Source organism: Coenobita brevimanus, chromosome 71 (genome assembly GCF_032717465.1).
Source record: "Coenobita brevimanus isolate Jiangsu-jjx chromosome 71, ASM3271746v2, whole genome shotgun sequence".
In the NCBI taxonomy this organism is placed as follows: domain Eukaryota; kingdom Metazoa; phylum Arthropoda; class Malacostraca; order Decapoda; family Coenobitidae; genus Coenobita; species Coenobita brevimanus.
The window spans coordinates 22,711,083-22,732,506 of NC_137024.1; the positions used below are offsets into that span (position 1 = coordinate 22,711,083).

The following is a 21,424-nucleotide window of genomic DNA, read 5'->3' on the forward strand; positions in this document are numbered from 1 at the left end:
CTCGTCTCCGGCATTGGGGCCTGGCTGCCAGCCGTGGCTCTCCAAGGACGCTACAGGGAGGTGCCAAGGCCCGGCTACTGGCCGTGGCTGGAGAGGGGGAATCAGCTTGCCTCAGGACACCTTCAGAGCGGCTTTCGGCCATCTGACGAAGATGGGAGCGGCTACAGGCCGACTCAAGGGCAGCACCTTCGGAACAGCTACCAGCCATCTGATGAAGGCGGGAACGACTACAGGCCATCTCCTTCTGCCGAAGGGAGGAGCAGCTACAGGCTGACTCAGGGGCAACACCGTCGGAGCGTCTACCAGCCGTCTGACGAAGGCGGGAGCAACTACAGGCCATCTCCTTCTGCCAGAGGGAGGAACGGCTACAGGCCGACTCAGGGGCAACACCGTCGGAGCGTCTACCGGCCGTCTGATGAAGGCGGGAGCGACTACAGGCCATCTCCTTCTGCTGGAGGGAGAAACGGCTACAGGCCAACTCAGGGGCACCACCTTCAGAGCGGCTACCGGCCGTCTGACGAAGGGGGGAGCGGCTACAGGCCGACTCCTGGAGGATGGGGTGTAGGGCAGCTTCAGGCCGACCCCGGAAGAACACCTTCTGACGAAGGTGGGAGTGGCTTCTGGCCGTCTCCTGATTACCCTCAGGTTGGTACGAGACCGATTCCCTTAAGAGAGGGGAGCTGCTTCTGGCCATCTCAAGGAGGAAGACACCTTCGGAGAGGCTTCTGGCACACTCCTGTAGAAGGTGGGAGCGGCTACCGGCCGTCTCCTGAGGGGCGTTGTGTGGAACCGGACAGACAGTTCCACCCCCACTTTATCTGACGGTTTCTCTCTCCGAAGGTAATGTTGAATTCCTGCTATGGCGACAGTGAGGCGGCTGCATGTCATAGGGACGTGCGGGCCGGGCGGACTTATGCCGTTGTCACGCGAGGTTGGCTGGTTCGGCCACGGCTCCTCCATGGGGTCCTGGTGGGGGTGTCGTAGAGTTCCCAGGGGCACTGTACCGCAGCTGTGTCGTGGGGTTCTCGGGGGCACTACGTTGTAACTCATGCATTTTACCACCGTCCTTCCTCAAAAAGTCACGTCCCCGTGACTGGAGGTGATAAACGTGAGTATCATGGGTGGCATAGACAGGCTGGAGGTCCTTGAGAAGGGTTTGCCAGGCGGTGGTGGCGTGGTTTTCTTCTTGTTCTGCATCGCAGGTGATGAAGAGTGTGGAGGTGGTGGGGGAGGAGCGTAGGAGGTGAAGTAGGTGGCGTGGTCCTCAAATGCAGCTGTTCTTCCCGTGAGTAGGTGCCCATATCACCCGTCGGATCTTCAGCTCGGTGGTTGTTGCTGGTGGTGTGGTGTGGTGCTGTATGCTGGAGACTGATGGTAGTGGCCAGGTTTTGTGCCGCGGTAATGCGGCGTAGAGTCTCTGGTGAGTGCAGGTGGTGGGGATCTGGGCTTGATGTAGCATGACAGTATGAAGTTGGGGGGAGGCAGGTGGAGTTGGGGAATGGGTGTATCGGGCAGGTGGGCGTGAGAGGTGACCTAAACGGGTGGTTGTGGTCTTGAGGGTGGGTGTGCGACGGGGGCGTGACTGAGCTGTGTGTGTGGTTGGGCACGAAGTGGGTGTAGCAGGGTGTGAGGATTTGGGAGTGGGTGAATGGGAGGGTGGTGGGTGGGGGGTGGCAGTAGGTGGGTGTGGTGATGGTGTGGTGGTGTGGGCAGGACACATGGGGTTGGGTGGAGAGGTGGGTGTGTGGCTTTGGTGTGACTGAGCTGTGTGTGAAGTTGGGCATGAGATGGGTGTAGGAGGGTGTGAGGATGTTGGAGTGGGTGTATGGGAGGGTGCCGGGCGGGTTGTGGCGGAGTGGGTGGGACACGTGGAGCTGGGCGGAGAGGGTGGGGTGGTGGGAGGGAGTGGTGAGGGAGGGCAAGGGGGGGGCAGCGTGGCAGGTGAGATGTCAGGTGAGGTGCGGGATGGGGTAGTGGTCAGGGAGGCTGAGGCGGTAGGGGGGGAGGAGGAAGAGAGTGAGGAGGAAATGTAGCACTCGTATGTGGAAACTGGGGTTGGTGCCGGGATAGGCAGAGGAGGGGGGCGCGAGGCTGGGGCAGCAGGGACGGAGGGGTGTGGGGCTGGGGCAGTGGGGGCAGAGGCGTGGAAGGGGCGTATGTGGAGGTTGTGGAGGGTGCGTGGGGCGCCGTGATAGTCGACCATGACTTGATAGGGGTTGGGGATGTGGGTAATTGTGTGGGGCCCTGTGAAGCGAGGGGCGAGTTTGTGTGGGGTGGGGAGTTGGGCGACTAAAACCGTGTCACCAGGGTGAAAGGGGTTGGGGGTTGTGTCGGGGCTGAGGTCCAGATTTTTCTGGAGGTAGGCTAGCTGGCTTTTCAGGTGGTGTAGTGGGTCCATGGCGGGCGCGGAGGTGGGTGGCTGTAGGTGTTGGCGGAGGGGCAGTAGGAGGGGTGCCTCACCGAATATCTTCTCGTAGGGGGAGATGCCGTCTTCTCAGGGGCAAGAATTTATGCCCCACTGGACAATTTTTACGTGGGCAGGCCAATCGTCGTCTTTGGTGGCCTCAATGTGGGTGTGTAATTGATTGATGAGGGTGCAATGGCTGCGTTCACACACCACGTTCCCTTGCTGCGAGTATGAGGAGGAGTGGGAAATCCTGTATCCAAATATTTTGGCGAGTTCATCCCAGATTTTTCCAGTAAATTCTGGGGCGTTGTTGGAATGAATGGCCTGGGGAATGCCAAAATAGGGGAAAACATGTCGGACAAGGGCGTCTGCAATGGCGACGGCATGATTCTCTTTGGCTGGGCAGGCTATGATAAATTTTGAATATGTGTCCACAAACGTGATCATGTATTTGTACCCTGATTTTGGAGGAAGGGGTCCCACAACATCAATCGCCAGGAGTTGCCAGGGTTTGTGGGCGGTGATGTGGCCCGACGGTCCTGCGGTTCGCGTGACGTCTTTTCCCAGTGCACAAGCGTGGCAACTTTGAATGATTTCCCTGGCTATGGTGGAGGGATTGGGCACCCAGTATGTATCATTGAACACCTGTAGCAGCTTTTTGGTGCCCAGGTGGATGCCATTATGGGCATGAAGGTGGCGCATGGTGTCATGCGCGGTTTCTGAGGCCAGGAGGATGTGGTCAGATGGGGTTAGGAGATGGTCGCCCTGCAGGTATAGCTTGGTGAACAAGTGGGTGGGAATCCACGGGGGGCGCTCCTTGCGGTGCCATTGCTGTAAGAGGTCCGTCTCCGGCTGGATGGTGTGGATGAGGAGGTGGGAGAGGGCATCCGCTTTGGTGTGGAGTTTTGCTGGTCGGTAGGAGATTTCATAATTGAACTCTTCTAATGTTTCTCACCACCGGATGAGCTGAGCATTCTGGGAGTCAGACTGACGTAACCACTGAAGGGACTGGTGGTCCGTGATGATCGTGACCTGAGTCCCAGAAAGATAGGCACGGAAGTGATGAAGAGCCCAGATAATTCCGAGGCATTCCGGTTTAGTGGCAGCGTAGTTTTTTTCGGCTTTGTTCAGGGTGCAGCTGGCACAGGCAATGATGTGCTCCCTGCCTACCTGAACTTGTGCCAGGACGGCGCCGATGGCGGAGAGGGAGACATCGGTGTAGAGGCGGAAGGGGAGGGCGTAATCGGGAAACGCGACGATAGGGGCAGAGACGAGCTTGTCTTTGAGCTGTTGGAAAGCAACTCACCTTTCTTCCGTCCAGAGGAACGGTTCCCCTTTCTTGGTTAGGTCGTGAAGGGGTTATGCGATGTGCGCGAATCCTTTCACAAACCGGCGGTAATAGGATGTCAGTCCAAGGAACACACGGATGCCATGGACGTCCTGTGGCAGAGGTATGTCCGCTATGGCGTGGAGCTTGTCAGGGTCAGGGGAAATCCCGACCTGGGAAATGACGTCCCAGGAATGAGACAGGCCTAGCGGCTAGGACGTACTTAGAGGGCCGGAGTTTGAGGCCTGCCTGGCAAATCCTGGTAAAGACTCGGCAGAGGCGCTGCAGGTGGTTGCCCCAGGTCCGGCTAAAAATGATGACGTCATCTAAGTACGCAAGGCATATTTCCCATGTAAGGCCACTCAGGACGGATTCCATAAGCCTGGAGAAGGTGGCGGGGGTATTGCAGAGTCCAAACGGCAGGACATTAAATTCATAGTGCTTGCCGTTACTGGTGGAGAAGGCTGTCTTGCCTCGGTCTTCCTGGAGCACGGGAACCTGTCATTACCCTGATTGGAGGTCAAGGGTGGAAAACCAGGACGCCCCATAGAGGGAATCCAAAGAATCGTCGATTCATGGGAGGGGAGTGGCATCTTTGATGGTGACGTCGTTCAGGCGGCGGTAATCGACGCAGAAACGCATCGTACCATCTTTCTTCTTCACTAGAATGACGGGGGAGGACCAGGGGCTGGTGGAAGGGGAAATGACGCCAGCCTCTATCATTTCTTGTACCTGGCGGTCCTCTTCCTCCCGCTGCATGGGGTTTTTCCGTTGGGATGGTTGTCTGATTGGTGGGCCTGTCATATGGATTTCGTGCAACAGGTATGTGGTATGTCCTATGTCTGCTGGTCCTGTCGCAAACAGATCCTGAAAGTCCAGGAGCAGGCGACGTAGGGTGTCTGACTGCTGAACGGAGAGATGGTCTGGAATGCGTGGTAGGGGTGTGGGGGAATGAGAGGGGGGTGGGGCGCAGGGCTCGGCTTCCTCCATTTCTCCGATGATGAGCCCTTTTGGGAGGGTGAGGGGGGAAAGGGCAAGGTTAGAGATACGGACGGCGGTGTGATGGGGGTAGAGAAAAGTGGGTGACAGTAAGCAGGCAGAAAGGGCTCCTGGTGGGAGGAGGAGGGGAGAATACGACAGAGGGGCCGGAGTGGGCCGGAGGGTCGGTGAAGGGGCACCCAGGCCTCATGGTGGGGGGGGACAGTAACGGTGGCAGAAATGGTGGCGGGGAAAGAGGTTGAAGGAGTGGTGGGAGGGGGAATGGAGGGAGGAGGGGGGGGTTTGAGGGAGGGGGGAGGGGGGTGGGGCAGGGGAGGAGGGGACGAATCTTCCGGCCGTGGCCGTGGCGTACAGGTGCAAACGGTCTGGGTGGGGTTGGGTGGGGCACGGAACTGGAGCTGCTGGTAGCGGCAGTCTATTGTAGCTCCAAGTTTCTTGAGTAGGTCCAGTCCCAAATACCCATCATATCAAAATATAATTAAATTGGTGAAATTTGTCTCAAAATAGATGGATTGTTGTTGTCTGTAGTTTGTATGCCACTTATAAGTCACATACCATCAGCTTTAACATCTTATATATTGTTTGATTCATCCCATCAGGTATCAACAATATTTTTATGTCATTAAACTGTAAATAATAACGTTTACAACTATACTATTTAGCCACATATGCGATCGAAATATATATTTTTTAAGTTAGTATCGACTTTGTGACTTTGTGAGCCACTGTGCAATATTACCAAATATGACAAGTCAATAAAAGCTAATATATTTCATGATGCATCTCATTTGAAAATAACAAAGTTGTTAAATTAGTTTTCAACAATTAATCCATATGTTTGACTAAAATAAATACATCATATAAGCCGTGAATTGCATATATTCATAGTAAACTTTGAGACCCTAGCTGGCAATAATGTCTTTGACGTCATCGTTTAGCTCCTCGTGCTCTGATTGGTTCTAATTTCTCCCTATGTATATACCCTTCCAGAGTTGGGAAATATGCACCCGGGGATAACAGTGCCAGTCCTATAACATCGATTCCCTCTCGATATTACCATAAAGTGTTACCAACCCCACAGCCTGTCACCACTCCCACTCTCTTTCTCCCCCCCCCCCTCTCACTTCCCTTCGGCGAGCCCCACCCCCGCTTCCCGCGTACACTGTCAGCCTGTGTTCAGAGTAATATTGTTCACTACGTCACGAATATTATCTTTTTAAAATGCCCGCGGCCAGACCTTCCGCCCCGCCACCCCCCACACCACCACCGGGCCACCACCACCCCACCACCCGAGGAGGAGATAACGGACAGGTTAATGACCCAGGACAAGAGGGTCATCCAACCACCACTGACCTGTGCCCCTTCTTCCCGCAACTGCCCCAACGCCAGGTGAGCCTAGATCCGCAACAACTTCAACGGCGGGTTGACCATCGACAGCAGTGGGGTGGGACTGATACAATATCAGTCCCTAGTAGTTTTGTGGTGATGACCACAGCTTCACCCCAACGGGACAGGAGGTCCCTAGGTGAGCCACGAGGTGTTTACACCTACTGCCACCGCGAGCCACGGGGAAGTACCATCCTCTGCCGCAACAACCCTGGTGAGCCACGAGGGGCTTGTATCCTCTGCCACCGTGAGCCATGAGGGCGTAATACCCTCTGCCACAACCAGGACAGGAGGTCCTTTGACGAGGGAGAAGAACCCTCTATAACAAACAGGGCAGGAGGCCCAATAGTGGACTATACGGGGCCCACACCCCTAGCCACACCAAGGGTAAGAGACCCTCACACAAAGCCACAAATGGGTCCCAGGACCAATCAACCTGGTGCCACGGCAGTTGTGAAGACAAGAGAGAGAGTCGCCTCTGTGCTACCCTCCCTAAGTGCAAGAGAGACCACGGCCTCCGTGTGTCCTCTAAAGTCAGCTAACTCCTGCAGGAGTAGCTGGACACCACCCGGGAGAGTTGCCCCAAAAGTGTCACCCGAACCGAGGCCCGGTCCCAGTCGGGACCTACCTCCCACCCCCGGGAAATTCTCGTCTTCCCCAGGTACCAGCAGGAGACGAGGCCGCAGCCCACACCTGACGGCGCGTCCCCCGGCAGACCTCCGCAGCCCTCGGACCCCCAGGCGAGCCCAGCAGCCCGTCGACGCCAACCTCCCCCTGCCGCAGACCCTACGACGTCAGACCCGTCTGCTACACCTGTTTGGCCCCAGTCCCTAGGGCCAACATAGACAGGCCTCCCTTCACCGTGACCAGAGGAGGGCCTACAACAGGTCGAGACCCCAGGCAAGAGGGTCTCCCTGCACCGTGACCAGAGTGAGGACCTGCAACAGGTCGAGATCCCAGGCAAGAGGGTCTCCCTGCAACATCGGACCCGGGTCGAGTCTCCCCCCAGCGGGTACGGTGATTCCCGCCACGGGTAGAGACCCCGGAGGTCCCCTTATAGTGACAGAGTGATATCGCCCCAGAAACTCGGGCAAGATTAGTGACTTTTCCTTTCCTATAGTGAGACAGAGATAGTGATCCAGTGACAAAGTGAACCAGCGGGATTACACCAAAAAGTGTCCGTAAATACCTTCCCTTGGAAAAGACTATAAGTTCTGGGCTCGTACAACTAGTGCTATTCCCAAGTCCGGTCTAGAGGAGTCCCCCCCCCTTGTCAGTGTACGGGCGGGCGAGAGTTGCCGCACCGAGCCCAAACAGTGAATTATAGTGATCTGCTCCCCTTGTTCTTTTATAGTAATAATCCCTCCCCGGCTCATCAAGCCCAGACATCTCGATTGCCCGAGTACACTAAGACCTTTTGGACTTTAATGCAAGTTAGTCTCATTCACTTATGGACCCTTAACCTATTGTAAAGTATAATTATAGTGTGTGTGAGCATCCCGTGTTGTACTAACGTAACTTTGTATATCTGTATCCTCTGCCCATAATATCATTCTATGTAATATTGTCACGGTGTTAGAATTAAGGTAATAAATGTGTTAAAGGTGGACTGCCTAGTTTTTATGTCCTGTTCCTTTGTTAGTGCATTACTTCCGGTCCGGAAAGAGGACCCCGCTCAGTAGCTAGTGTTTTTAGTACGAGGAGTCGGCCTAAAAACACTCAGCATAACACTTTTGATCTCTGTTGTGCCAGTACCCTGCGAGGTACGTTTGTCTAGTTAAGGATTGTGATTTCCCAAATGCTTTGTTGTATCATCTACTGTCCGTCTGATGTCTGACTACTGAATACACGTGTAAGGTTATTGCCTGAGTTTTTGTGTCCTACCTCTCTTACTTGCACTAAGCCCCGGTCTCGAAAGAGGACCCCGCTTGACGTTAGGTGTTCTAGGAACGAGAAGTCGAGCCCTAAAACACCTAGCATTACACTGGTGGACAGCGGTGGTTCTTGACTCGGGCGTACGAGAGAGATAGTGAAAGAAATAATTGGCAAAATGGCAAGAAAACCACACGTGCAATTACCCAAGCTTGACGTTAGGTGTTCTAGGAACGAGAAGTCGAGCCCTAAAACACCTAGCATTACAGGTATACTTTAATGTGATCACTACTACTTTATTGAGGTGTATAATGTGCATGGTAAAGTTGTGATGCTTCTGTTCATGTATAAATCCCAGTTGTCTGTGGAGTTTGGCACCTCTGATTTATGTTGACCCAAGGGCCACTCCCAGTGGGGAAGCCGGCCAACTATAGCAGAACACACTTATCATTCAAACGAGAGGGACGTGTTACTCTGAGCTCTCTCTGTGTCGCAGTTGTATCTTTCTGTGGCCAATAAAGAGAGCTAGATAAATCTGCTCAGTTCTCTGTCACCTGCACACACTACCTACCTACCATTCCTTCAACAGGATCTACACCGATTCCCACCATCTCCTGTGTGTGAGAGAGACTTTGGTGGAGAACATGTCAGCTGGAAGTGACTTCGACCAGACGGAATATTATATCTTGGTAACCTGCTTGGAACAGTGCAGTCACGTCTAAGCTGGTATATAAACTGGTGATCAGCTGTGGGATTCCAATTAGCTGATACAAGGCTCCGGTGGAGTCCCCTCCTCTTATGAAGGCCGATCCGGTGGACACGGCATCTGAGGGCCTGCTTGGGACTTGACTGTTGCAAGTCCCACCCTGATTCTGGCGAGTGCTCTCTCCATCGGAGTGTAGCACACTCAAACTGAGTATCGCCTAGTGGTCCAGCTGCATGGAAAAGGGGCGTCGGGTCACGGGGGACATATGTCGTTTTCGCTCGGAGCGGAAATACCTCCCCATTGTCTCCTTGTGGGGTGGGGGCTACCTCTCTATGCCCTCCTCCTGGGGTGATGGTGTCGGGCTCGCTCCGCCGAGTGGATATTTCAAATCTAAAGAAAACTAAGGAGATTTGGACAAGAATCCAAAACGAAGTTGATTTCTTTTTTGTGAAAACCAAGGTTACCTTGTGAAAACACCGTTCTGAGGGTCCTCACTCCTCACTGATTCTCAGTGTGATGGATGGTGAGGTCGGGGGTTAGAGCACGCTGCTTTCCATGTAAATTTCCCCTTCTAATATTATCACTCGAACCTTTTACAACAATAAATATTTCAATTCATCACTGTGTATAGTGATTTAGACTTCGTTCCCAAAGTGTACATTCGATAGCACTAACTTCTCCCCTCCTAGCAGCCGGAGTCGTGACCAGTGAGTAACAGGGCGATCGAATATCACACACCCACCGCCCCTACCCGAACCCTAGTGTAAGCGTTGTTAGACAGATGTACAACGGCCAAAGTTGGTGATGTTACGATATGTCATGATTGTTTTTATAGACACTCAGAACCAGTAGAGGTAAAGGTATTTTGTGGATAATACTGTGTTGTTATCCACAACATGAGAAAGGCACAGAAATGAAAGACGACCTACAGTGTATTATTATCTATATACGTACATCCTATATTATAATGTTATAAATAAGTATAATATAGAGAACATCTGGTGAAAGATATGATGTCTTTTTGTTATACCACGTACTCAAGGCTCAATCTCTTGTTCCCTGAGTATGAGCAACTGATCTGGGGTTCTCCTCAAGACCGGGTCTAGAGCATGCAACTAGAGAAACAGGGCTCAAAAACACAGGTCAACCAACCTTACATGTATATTTTCACGTAAATATACAGTGCTAGACACAATACAACTGGGCAGATTAATCACACTAGGATCGATACAAAGGGCCCGAGTTGGGCTAAGGTGACAGAGTAGCTGTAGGTGTCATCCAGGTGTGGGAGGGGTCCCGTCGGGCGTGCGCTCTCTCAGGTAGCACGGGACCACTGTTGTGGGCTGGGTCTTCCGGTGTGGGCTGCTGGGCGGTGTAGAGGGAGGCCTTTCTCTGGTGGGGCCATGGCGGGTGTGTCGGCCCTCAGGACTGGGGCCGAACACGGCGAGCAGGCGCGCTGCCTTGCACCTGCTCTTGGTGGAGGATGGCTCGGCGGCTGGGCTGGGAAGGTCTTGGCCGGGAGTCCTGCGGGCACCCCTGGATGACTGGGGGCTGCAGCTCGAGAGGCCGTCAGGGGCTGCCTGGCGTCTCTTCCTCTGAGAGTCCGGCAGCATTGGGCGATGTAGGGGTGCTGGCTGCAGTGAGCATATCCCCAGGCTCACTATGGGTCCACTCCAGATCCTCTCCAGCTGCAACTCACTGGGGAGCTAGCTCTGTCCCCTGGGGTGTGGGGAGAGTGAGAGGGACATCCCACTCGGCCTCTGGAGGAGTGAGGTGAGCAAGGAGCGTTACCCTTGAGGGGCGTCACACAGGTAGCAGATGAGGGAAGGACAGTGGTCATTCCCTCCCCGATGGGCACAGTGGGCGCCACCGCAATTCCACAGGACCCTGGGACTGCAGGTGGGAGGAGGACAGTGGCCGTCCTCTCCCCGGTGAGCAAAGTGAGCGTCACCGTGGTCCTGCTCCCAGTGGTGGCAGCAGATGAGGGAAGGGCAGTGGCCGTTCCCTCCCCGACGGGCACAATGGGCGCTGCCGCAGTTCTGCTTGGCCCTGGGAAGACAGGTGAGAGGAGGACAGTGGCTTTCCTCTCCCTGGTGAGCACAGTGGGCGTCGTCATGGTCCTGCTCCCTGAGGGGGCAGCAGATGAGGGAAGTACAATGGTTGTTCCCTCCCCGACGAGCACAGTGGGCGTCGTGGCGGTCCTGCAGGGGGTAGTAGGTAAGAGGAGTACAGTGGCCGTCCTCTCCCCGACGAGCACAGTGGGCGTCATCACGGTCCTACTTAGGACTGTTGTTAAACTAGTCCCACCCCGATCCTGGCGAGCGCTGGTCTGGCTCGAGAGTAGTGCGGTGGGGCGGTGTACCTTCCACAGGCCCCGTTGAGGGGAAGAGGGGCACATGGTGGTGGGGAATGTATGCCCGTCTTGTTCGGGCCCTTTCCGTGCCTCCCTGTGGTCTCCCCTTGGTGCTGGTATTTCACTTTTCTCATCCATTCTCGCTCCCACCTCCACCGCCCTTCTTTGGTTTCCTGTCTCCACCAATCGCTTCCCTTACCTCTCATCACCCACTCCCGCACTTTGTCAACATAAACTAAGATACTGAAGACATGATCCGTCAGGTATTCATCATATTACATTATACATGTCTGCATTAAACACCAACAAATTAATAACATACAAAACTTCATTCAACTTGACAACTGTTTCATCTTGTTGTAAGCTGTAATGTAACATACGCACTGCAAGTTGGACCTTGTGTTAAAAGGACATACAGTTGTTTATCGTTAACACAGTTGTGTGGTTTTGGACGCCTAATAATTCATACAAACGTGGCAGTTTAAGCCTTACATTATAAACACTTAGGTTTATGTTCCTCTTACTACTGGATGAACGAAAAGAATCAGGGATCGTCCTCATTTTGTACCATTTCCAATTTCTTAACCACCCACCACCTTCTCTTGTTGTATTAGCACTCTGTACCTTTTACAACAATAAATATTTCAATTCAGTTCAAGATTATTTCGGCTATATTGTACCAGGACAGGGGCCGCGTAATCTATCAATGACCCAGTCGTACTAGTATACATCCTTCTGAGTACTTGAATACCTACAGTACTCCTCTTCCCCTTTTAGCCAAGACTCGCAATGGTGCAAGTCTAAGAATGCACTGGTTACGAACGTAATCAATGCATTCTGTGCCTTTATGATAACTAAGCTGGACTCCTAGGTATTTGTAGGTACTCACTCTTTCTAGTTTAGTAGAATTAATACATGGAAGTTTGCAACGCTTCTGTAATCCCTGAAAATTGGTTTTCGACTCATTGAGAACGAGTCCCATGTGCACAACAGGGCCTCCAACTGGTTCAGGGCTTCACATAAAATGGAAGGGGATTCACACTGGTACGTATTCTGGATGTTCACGGAGAATTGAGAGTAACAGTTTTTACATTGATTAACAATGTGATTTGTTCAGTCAGTGTTAAAAGTTGTGGGTTCCTGTACTTAACAGTTAGCAGACACACCATTATGTGATGATCCAGTGTGTGCTGCCGGTGTCCCACACACTGCACATGGTACAGGATCTTCTCTGGTGAATTCCCAATAAATATTTAAAATGCCGGGAATAGTGACTGAGGGCAGCATGACACCCCTGGGAGGAGCGTACAGAAGGGCAGACAGAGTGCGACCCGACCATGGGCAACAGGGACATAAGTCAGCCCAGGCCGCACACCCCTATGACCCGGAACTCGCCCGCCACCACCAAAGCAGGAAAAGAAGACTACCTCGTTGGCGAGCTGACCCTCCACAGGACTGGGATGGAGCTACTCCTATAACTCAAGGCACCACCCCTGCAACGGTTGGTAGCTGCGCCCTTTGTGAGACGGCCCGTAGCCACTCAAACTTCCTTCAGGAGACGGCCTGTAGCCACTCGGAAGGTGCCCAAGAAACGGCCAGTAGCAGCTCAAACCTCCTTCAGGAGACAGCAAGTAGCCGCTTAGAAGATGCCCTTGAGATGGCTGGTAGCTGCTCACTCCTCCTTCCTGAGACAGCCGGTAGCTGCTCCCGTCTTCGTCAGGAGACAGTCGGTAGCCGCTCGGAAGGTGCCCTTGAGATGGCCTGTAGCCACTCAAACCTCCTTCAGGAGATGGCCTGTAGCCGCTCGGAATGTGCCCTTGAGACGGCCGATAGCCACTCAAACCTCCTTCAGGAGACAGCCTTTAGCTGCTCGGAAGGCAATCAGGAGATGGCCGGTAGCCACTCCCACCTTCGTCAGGAGACGGCCGGTAGCAGCTCGGAAGGTGCCCTTGAGATGGCCGGCAGCCGCTCACTCCTTCCGGAGATGGCTGGTAGCCACTCCTGTCTTCATCAGGAGACAGTCGGTAGCCACTCGGAAGGTGCCCTTGAGACGGCCTGAAGCCGCTCAAATCTCCTTCAGGAGACGGCCGGTAGCTGCTCCCCTGCACAGGCCATGGCCAGTAGCCGGACTTCAGCGACGGCTGGTAGCTACTCCCCTAAAAGGCCACGGCCAGTAGCCGGGCCCTATGGCAGGAGAAGGCCAGCAGTCACTCCTTTGTCAGGTGCTGCCAAACCCCTACAACGAGACAACCCTCAGGAGGAAGGTCCCAGCCCCGAGGACCTGTGGAGAGGCCCCATGCTATCCCCAGAGCTGTTCTCCACCCAGCCAGCTCCAGAGGGACCCTACCTGATGGACTCCGACGGAGGCCAACATCGCAGCTCACCCCTGATGGCGTCCCCGACGGCAGGAGACCACAGCCGCCGGGCCCTGAGGCCACCCCCCAGGACCCCCAGGCGAGGCCTCTCCCCACCCCAATGCAGACGACCCTTGTCCTCCGTCAGGCGCCTAAGTGAGTGTTTCAGGAGGCTTTTTGGCCCCAACCTTGAGGGCCGCACACCAGCTCCCAGCCCCGACAGTGTAGGGCCTTTCACCACCCACAGCCCCGGACGAGAGTGGACGCCCCTACGAGTGATCCCGTGACCGCTGGATACACAGGCCACAGGCGGGACTCAGCCCCCATCAGGAGTCGGGCTGTGAGTTCTCCCGCCGCCCCCCTAACCTCGTCGCCACCCCACCGACAGTATGTGACAGTGAAAGTGCAGTGAAAGCATAATAGTGACCTGAATATTGGGCAGTGTATTATCAAAGGGAATCTAAGTCCGAGGCATATTAACGTGTGATAGTCACGGTTTGGGCAGATAGTGAAATAGTGAGAGAAAGAAGGAAGACCCAACAAGAGTGCAGTGATTTCAGTGAACATTAGACTCGGCCCTCATAGTGTCAATCCTCTGCAATACAAGACCTGTGAATAAGTTGCCCATCCAAAGCACAGTGTATATTTCCCTCAAAGTGCCCATGACCTATTCCCCTGCCCAAAAGACCTTAAATACTGTTCGTTGCACCATCAGACCTATCGTATGCTGTGCACGACACACGATTTTAGGACTTAGCGTATGCTCTACAAGTAAAACTACTATAGGAGTGTGCCATTATTTTTTTGGAAATATATGTGTATGACTGTTTTTTTGTTATGTATCTTATGTTATTATATATTATATATATTATTTACATTATATATTATAGAAATACTATATATATACTACATATATTACACTTTATATAATACTTTATGTACTATATTATTTTATTGGGTTTTTCCTATTTTTTTTTATTTTTTTGCTGATTATAAGTAATATTATATAAAGACTAAGATAAAAGTGGAACAAAAGACTAAAGTGAAGACTAAAGTGAATATAAAGAATATATCGAAGGCAAAGGACAAAGGAAAAGGAAAAGGAAAGACACTGCTGTCAGACATAGAACTAGAGACTCTTGTGAACACCAGTGCATCAAGTGTGACCTCTCAGTGTGTCTCAGCCACAACTAAACCCTGTGTACCGATTGTGAGGGGATGTAGGTCAGTAAAAGAAAACTAAACATTGTGTCTTATATTATCGTCATATTATCGTCATATAAAGTATCAGTCCTCATCATTTGGGTCTTAAAATCATAGTTTAGTGTCAAACGAAATTTACAAAGTCATTAGGGTGTATATACAGGGAACCATAACGTCATAAAAAATTTGTATAGTGAAAATTTCCCCTTTTTTTTTTTTTTTTTTTTTTTTTTTTAGCCCTTTTCAGGGTGTCTTCCCACAGTGACCCTCATGAGCCAGAAGTGTGAGCCACTTACAGGATACGGCCACGGGACCTGAGAAGCAGCATATATAATCTCAGATCTTAAATCCTCATACGGGCCGAGTAATTAACTTTTTATTCAGTAACGTCAAAAAAAAAGGCAATTTTGGTTAGGTTCCTTTAGTCACCCATAAAACATTTTTATTTTTCAATAATTACTAAAGTAAGTATATCACAGGAAAGTAGAAGAGTTGTTCTTTCTTTTCATGGCCAGAAACCCAATAAAAATTGATTACAACCATGTGTTTTGATTTTTCAAAAAAGGAGTTGGTTACACTCAACTTATGTCATACAAGACAGGTCCAACAACGTATGCCTTTAAGGGTTAACGTGTGATAGTCACGGTTTGGGCAGATAGTGAAATAGTGAGAGAAAGAAGGAAGACCCAACAAGAGTGCAGTGATTTCAGTGAACATTAGACTCGGCCCTCATAGTGTCAATCCTCTGCAATACAAGACCTGTGAATAAGTTGCCCATCCAAAGCACAGTGTATATTTCCCTCAAAGTGCCCATGACCTATTCCCCTGCCCAAAAGACCTTAAATACTGTTCGTTGCACTATTCACCTATTGCCCTGAACTATTGTCCAAATAGTATCCTGCGTGATACTACTGCCCATGATTCTTGCATATGTCTTATATTTGCCCAGATTCCTGTTGTTGAGACACATACCTGTTCCACATGTAGAATTTGTCAATACATGTGTAAGGTTGTTGCCCTGAGTTTTAGTGTCCTGCCTCTCCCTAATTTATCTAAGCTCCGGTCTAGAAAGGGAACCCAGCTGCACATTAGGCGTTCAAGGGACGGGAAGCCGACCCTAAAACACCTAGCATTACACTGGTGGACAGTGATGGTTCTTGACCCGGGCATACGAGAGAGGCATTCAGGAAATACCGGCAAAATGGCAAACAAAACTCAAGTGCAATTGCCTAAATTCGACCCAGAACAGTACGATGTTCACACATATCTGGCAATTATTAAGCCATTGCTAGATATCGGGTTTGAGGACGACAAACAAAAAATAGCAGTAACACTCCCACTACTGGGTAAAGCGGCAGCAAATATCGCGCCAAAAATCGTCCAGGGGCTCACATGGCAAAACTTCACGAAGCATGTGATCCAAGCCATCACACCCTCACTAGGAAAAGTGGTAGCATTATCCCAGCTGGATACCCTGACATATGATGGCAATTTGGATGATACCTTAATCCAGGCCAGACGCCTCGTTATCGCCGCCTACCCGGAGGCGGATGACGAAACCCGGGAGCAACACACTTTCAACACCCTCCCCAGAGTCCTCCCCAGCATGGTCAAGGAGCACTTCACGATCCAAGACCCGACGGGAAACCTGGACAGAGACATCCAACTCATACGATGCCTTCTGACCTCCTGCCGTACCCCTCACCAAATCAACATGGTGAATAAGTTCCCCACCAACAAACCTGCACCACCAGTCAAGCCACGTCCGCCTATGCTGCACACCAGCCCCACCCCAACTCCCCCTTGCCCAGGGCACACCCCACTCACAGACACGCCAGCAATAAGGAGAACCCCAACCTCATCCTGATTAATTCCTGGGAGTTCTCCGCATGCAGCTCCAGGTGCCCACTCCACGACATCAGGGACCAACTAAAGGCTGCTAGACACAAGCCAACCACCCCAGGCCGACATAAAGTCTTCTCCTTGGAAAACGAAGAGCCAGCTGACGAACCCGCACCTGCAGAGGAAGCCGAACCCGGGGAGATGGAACAAGAGGAAGAAGGTGGTCCACAACAGTTGGATTTTTAGGACTGCCCCTGCACCTCTCCACGGTGGCGGGGGCCACTTCCTTCAAATATCACCCCCAGTCTACAACAAGATAAGGCTGAATGGGGTGAAAGCCAGACTTCTGGTCAACACGGGAGAGGCCAGATCCTGCCTGTACAGCCATTTTTACTCCCGTCACAAGTCGACTTTTGGCCCGCTTTTCCTGACGTCAACTTATCTTGTGGATGTGGGGGATGGCCCCCTGCCTATCCGTGGGGAAACTCGGGCCCTTCGTGTCAAGGCCCACCAACCGGTATCAACACAACACAAATTCATTATATTTGACTCCACCTGCCGCAACTATGATGGATACCTGGGACTGGACCTTACTACAGAAATTAAAAGCCACCATCGGTTGCCATAACAGACTGCTCCAGTTCTGGAAGTCCCCTGACCCTCCCCCCTCCCCAGCAGTGTGCACTTGCACGCCCCAACCCCAGCCAAACCCCCCCCACCCTCCCCGTCCCCGTCCCCTACCCCTTTCTCACTCTCTCCCCCTCCCCTCCAATGTTCCCTGCCATCACCTCCTCCACAGTAACGATTCCCCCCCACCACGAAATCTGGTTGCCCCCGAACAGGTCCACGAGTACGTCTGTCCTGTTCTCCCCCCACCTGCCAACCGGGACCCTCTAGGCCTGCCTTTTGCCCCCCACTTTTCTCCCCCCTCATGTCACGGCAGTCCGAATTGCTAACCTCACTCCCTCCCCCTTAGCACTACCAAAAGGGCTCATAATAGGAGAGATGGAAGAAGCCGAGCTTTGTCCCGCTCCCCTCTGCCCCCCATCCCCGACCATCTCTCCCCCTACCAATCCGACACCCTCTGCCGCCTTCTCCTGGACTTCCAGGACCTGTTCGTGGTGGGACCCACCGACATTGGACTACCACCTACCTCGCTCACGAGATTCACACGACAGGTCCATTCATCCGCCAGCCATCCCGATGGAAGAATCCCTAGCAACGGGAGGAAGAAGACCGGCAGGTTCAGGAAATGACTGAGGGCGGAATCGTTTCCCTTTCCACCAGGCCCTGGTCCTCCCCTGTCGTGCTCATGAAAAAGAAGGATGGCACCATGAGGTTCTGTGTTGATTATCGCTGGCTCAACGACACCACCATCAAGGATGCCACCCCACTCCCCAGGATAGACAACTCCATCGATTCCTTGTACGGTGCCTCCTGGTTCTCCACCCTTGATCTCCAATCAGGGTATTGTCACGCACCAGTGCGGCCAGAAGACAGAGGCAAAACCGCTTTCTCTACCAGCAACGGAAAGCACTACGAGTTTAACATCCTGCCCTTCGGCCTCTGTAATGCCCCTGCCACCTTCTTGCAATTGATGGAGTCTGTCCTCATCGACCTCACCTGGGAGATCTGTTTGGCCTACTTAGATGATGTTATTGTATTCAGCAGGACCTGGGCCGACCACCTCCAGCACCTCCGAAAAGTCTTTCCCAGCATCCGACAGGCCGGCCTCAAACTACGGCCCTCCAAGTGTGTCCTGGTCGCCAGAACCGTCTCATTCCTGGGGCACGTCATCTCCCAGGATGGCATCTCCCCCGATCCAGACAAGCTTCGCGCCATCGCGGACATTCCCCCTCCACAAGACGTCCACAGAGTCCAAGCCTTCCTCGGCCTGACCTCCTATTACCGACGCTTCGTGAAGGGGATCGCCCACATTGCGAAGCCACTCCACGACCTTACCTGGAAGGGAGAACTTTTTGTCTGGATGGATGAAAGACGAGCCGCCTTCCAGCAACGAAAGGACAAACTCATCTCCGCCCCAATCGTGGCCTTCTCCAATTACTCCCTTCCATTCCGTCTCTACTGTACACCGACGTCTCCCTGATAGCAATAGGCGCTGTGCAAGCCCAAGTCCAGGAGGGCTGCGAACACATCATCGCCTGCGCCAGCCGCACCCTCAATCAGGCTGAGAAAAACTACGCCACTACGAAGAGGGAATGCCTAGGCATTGTCTGGGCTTTGGAACACTTCCGGGCATACTTGTTGGGAACCCAAGCAGGGCTCTCACTTTACCATTGCCATATTTCCCCGGACAGCTGCTTAAACTTCCCTAGATTTGGTCAAAATTCCCCAAATAATTCTCACTACATTCTTCATTGCATAATGCTGGAAAAGGTTAGTGAAAATGTCACTTTTCATTAGTGTTGCCAGTGGTTTGCATAATCACTTACAAACTCAAAAAAGCCTACATGTACACAAACACGAAGGGTTACTTCACTTCTACACACTGTGTCTATGCCAAGTACTCAGTGATTATGGCTGTCGAGTGGCGTTCAGTTTCAGGAGTCTACTGAAAATTTCTAATATTCGTTCACCCGTTTAGCCTTATATTAGGCTAATTCTCTTTTCCATGCCCACTATCATGAAAGAATAAATCCTAAGCTCTTTAATGAATAAAACGATTGTTCCACGCGGTTCTTAGCTTGACTGTTAACTTGCTAATAATAGTAAAAAACTCATGGGCCCAAACTCCTTACCCTGCTGTCTGAAAGTTAGCAGAGGTTCCAACTTCTAAGCCTAATCCGTATCAATCTTCTCCACCGTGTATATTATACACAGATATGTCGTTATTCAAATTCTTGTCACTATTTGCATCTTCATCATTCATGACTGCAACATAACTGAGATATTAACACTATATTATTACTTAGATCTTAGAGTACAATGAAAAAATGACGCTAAGCTCACTTACCACGTGACCCACACACGTTATACAACCCTGACGATGAGGCCAAGCTGCTCAGCTGAGGGCACTCAGTGCAAGTGAGTCGATGGGCAAATCACCACTGACAACAGATGCATCGTGACTCATGCGTTTTCACTGGCTGAGATTTCAAATCGGGGAGTGGGGTTCTGTCAGCCAGTGAATACCGTACCTTCTACGTGGGCACTGGGCGGTTGACTGGTTAGGCGAGATATTTGAAAAGTTGATATTTGAGTATGGTATTTTATACTGCTGCCGGTGTGGTTTAAGTGCATATGGACATATTCCCTAAATAATTCCTGGTGTTTAAACAAAATCCCTAGAATTCCCTAAATTTTTCGAAATCCCCAGATTATTCCCTAAGTTCCTGAAAACTTCCAAATCTGGGTTTAACTACCTAAAAGTGGGAGCACTGGACCCAAGTTACCATCATTACCGACCACCAATCCCTCCAATGGCTGCAGCAGTCCGACACCCACAACGCCCAGCTCATCAGATGGCACGAAACACTGGAGGAGTTTAACTACGAGATCTCCTACTGCCCCGGCAAACTTTACATAAACGCGGACGCTCTCTCCTGTCTCCCCATCAATGTCGTACAGCCCGAGCCCGATCTCCTCCAACAGAGGCAATATGAAGAACAACCCCCTTGGATCCCCCAGTATCTCTTCCAGAAATTACACCGCCAGGGTGACCACCTATTCACCCCGTCGGGGCATATCGTCCTCGCCCCCGACACCGCCCTCGACGCCCTCCAACACCTACACACCCACAGCGGGATCCACCTGGGCACGAAGAATCTCCTGCAGGTTTTCAGTGATGCATATTGGACCCCTAACCCATCCACCCTATCCAAGGATATTATCCAGTCCTGCCAGGTGTGCACCTAAGGGAAAGACATCACCCACACTGCCGGCCCGTCAGGCCACATCACTGCCCACAAGCCATGGCAGTTACTATCCTTCGATATAGTGGGCCACCAAAATCAGGCTACCGGTATGTCATCACTTTTGTCAATACATACTCAAAATTCATCATCGATTGTCCAGTGAAGGAACATCACGCCATTGCAGTTGCCGATGCATTGATCCGTCATGTCTTTCCATATTTTGCATCCCACAGGCTATCCACTCCGATAACGCCCCTGAGTTCACCAGTAAAATCTAGCAGGAGTTAGCTCAAATTTTCAGGTATCACTTTTCACTCATCCCCCTAGTGGCCACAGGGCAACGCCATTTGCGAACGAAGCCATCGCATCTTAATGAACCAGCCCCACACCCAGATAGAAGAAACAAAGAACAACGACTGGCCCGCACATGCCAAGATCGTGCACTGGGGCATAAATTCTTGCCCACAAGCTATCACCCTACGAACGTTTCGTTTCGTTTCGTTTTTAAAGGCTCCAACATGCTTGCATGTGTCGGCCTTGGTCACCTAATGGCGGCTCTCCATGCTGCACGATCCATTGCAGACTCCCTGTTCAGTCCCTTAACCCTAAGGTCACACTTAATGACCTCGTCCCATGTCTTTCTCGGTCTACCCCTCATAAACCCACCCCCAATATTAACACTTCTCACCTTCCTCACCCAATTATCATCCCCCATCCTCTCCACATGTCCAAACCACCTCAATCTACCTCTCCTCATCACAACACCAATACACTCCAGTCCCATCCTACCTCTCAACTCTTCCATTGTAAACCCAGCCCCTTCAGGCCTTGGACGCAGGGACGCACTGCACATCCACCTAATCATTGTCATTTCTGTACGTCTGAGCCGGCGAATGTCTTCCTCCTTCACTGGCCAGGTCTCACTGCCATACAGCATTACACTCCTAACACATGCTGCATACATAGACCCCTTAGCACGTAGGGAGAGCTCTCTCAATGTCAGGAGAGGCAAGAGCTCCCTGAACTTCTTCCAACCACTTCTCACCCTAGCCACAGAGCTAGCTCCAGCCCCACCTCCAGCACACAACATGTCTCCCAAA

General features: G+C 52.0%; 2 protein-coding genes across 2 annotated transcripts; both read left to right on the forward strand.

The window, feature by feature from the left end:
• The first annotated feature begins 17,761 nt into the window (after window positions 1–17,761).
• On the forward strand, window positions 17,762–18,556 carry LOC145406700 (uncharacterized). The gene is made up of 2 exons (XM_080277801.1): window positions 17,762–17,916; window positions 18,121–18,556. Exons 1-2 carry the CDS (start codon window positions 17,762–17,764, stop codon window positions 18,554–18,556), a joined length of 591 nt encoding a protein of 196 aa, XP_080133927.1.
• A 278-nt stretch (window positions 18,557–18,834) lies between these two features.
• LOC145406701 (uncharacterized) lies at window positions 18,835–20,325 on the forward strand. Its single transcript, XM_080277803.1, has 2 exons — window positions 18,835–18,846; window positions 19,840–20,325. Exons 1-2 carry the CDS (start codon window positions 18,835–18,837, stop codon window positions 20,323–20,325), a joined length of 498 nt encoding a protein of 165 aa, XP_080133929.1.
• Window positions 20,326–21,424: the final 1,099 nt, after the last annotated feature.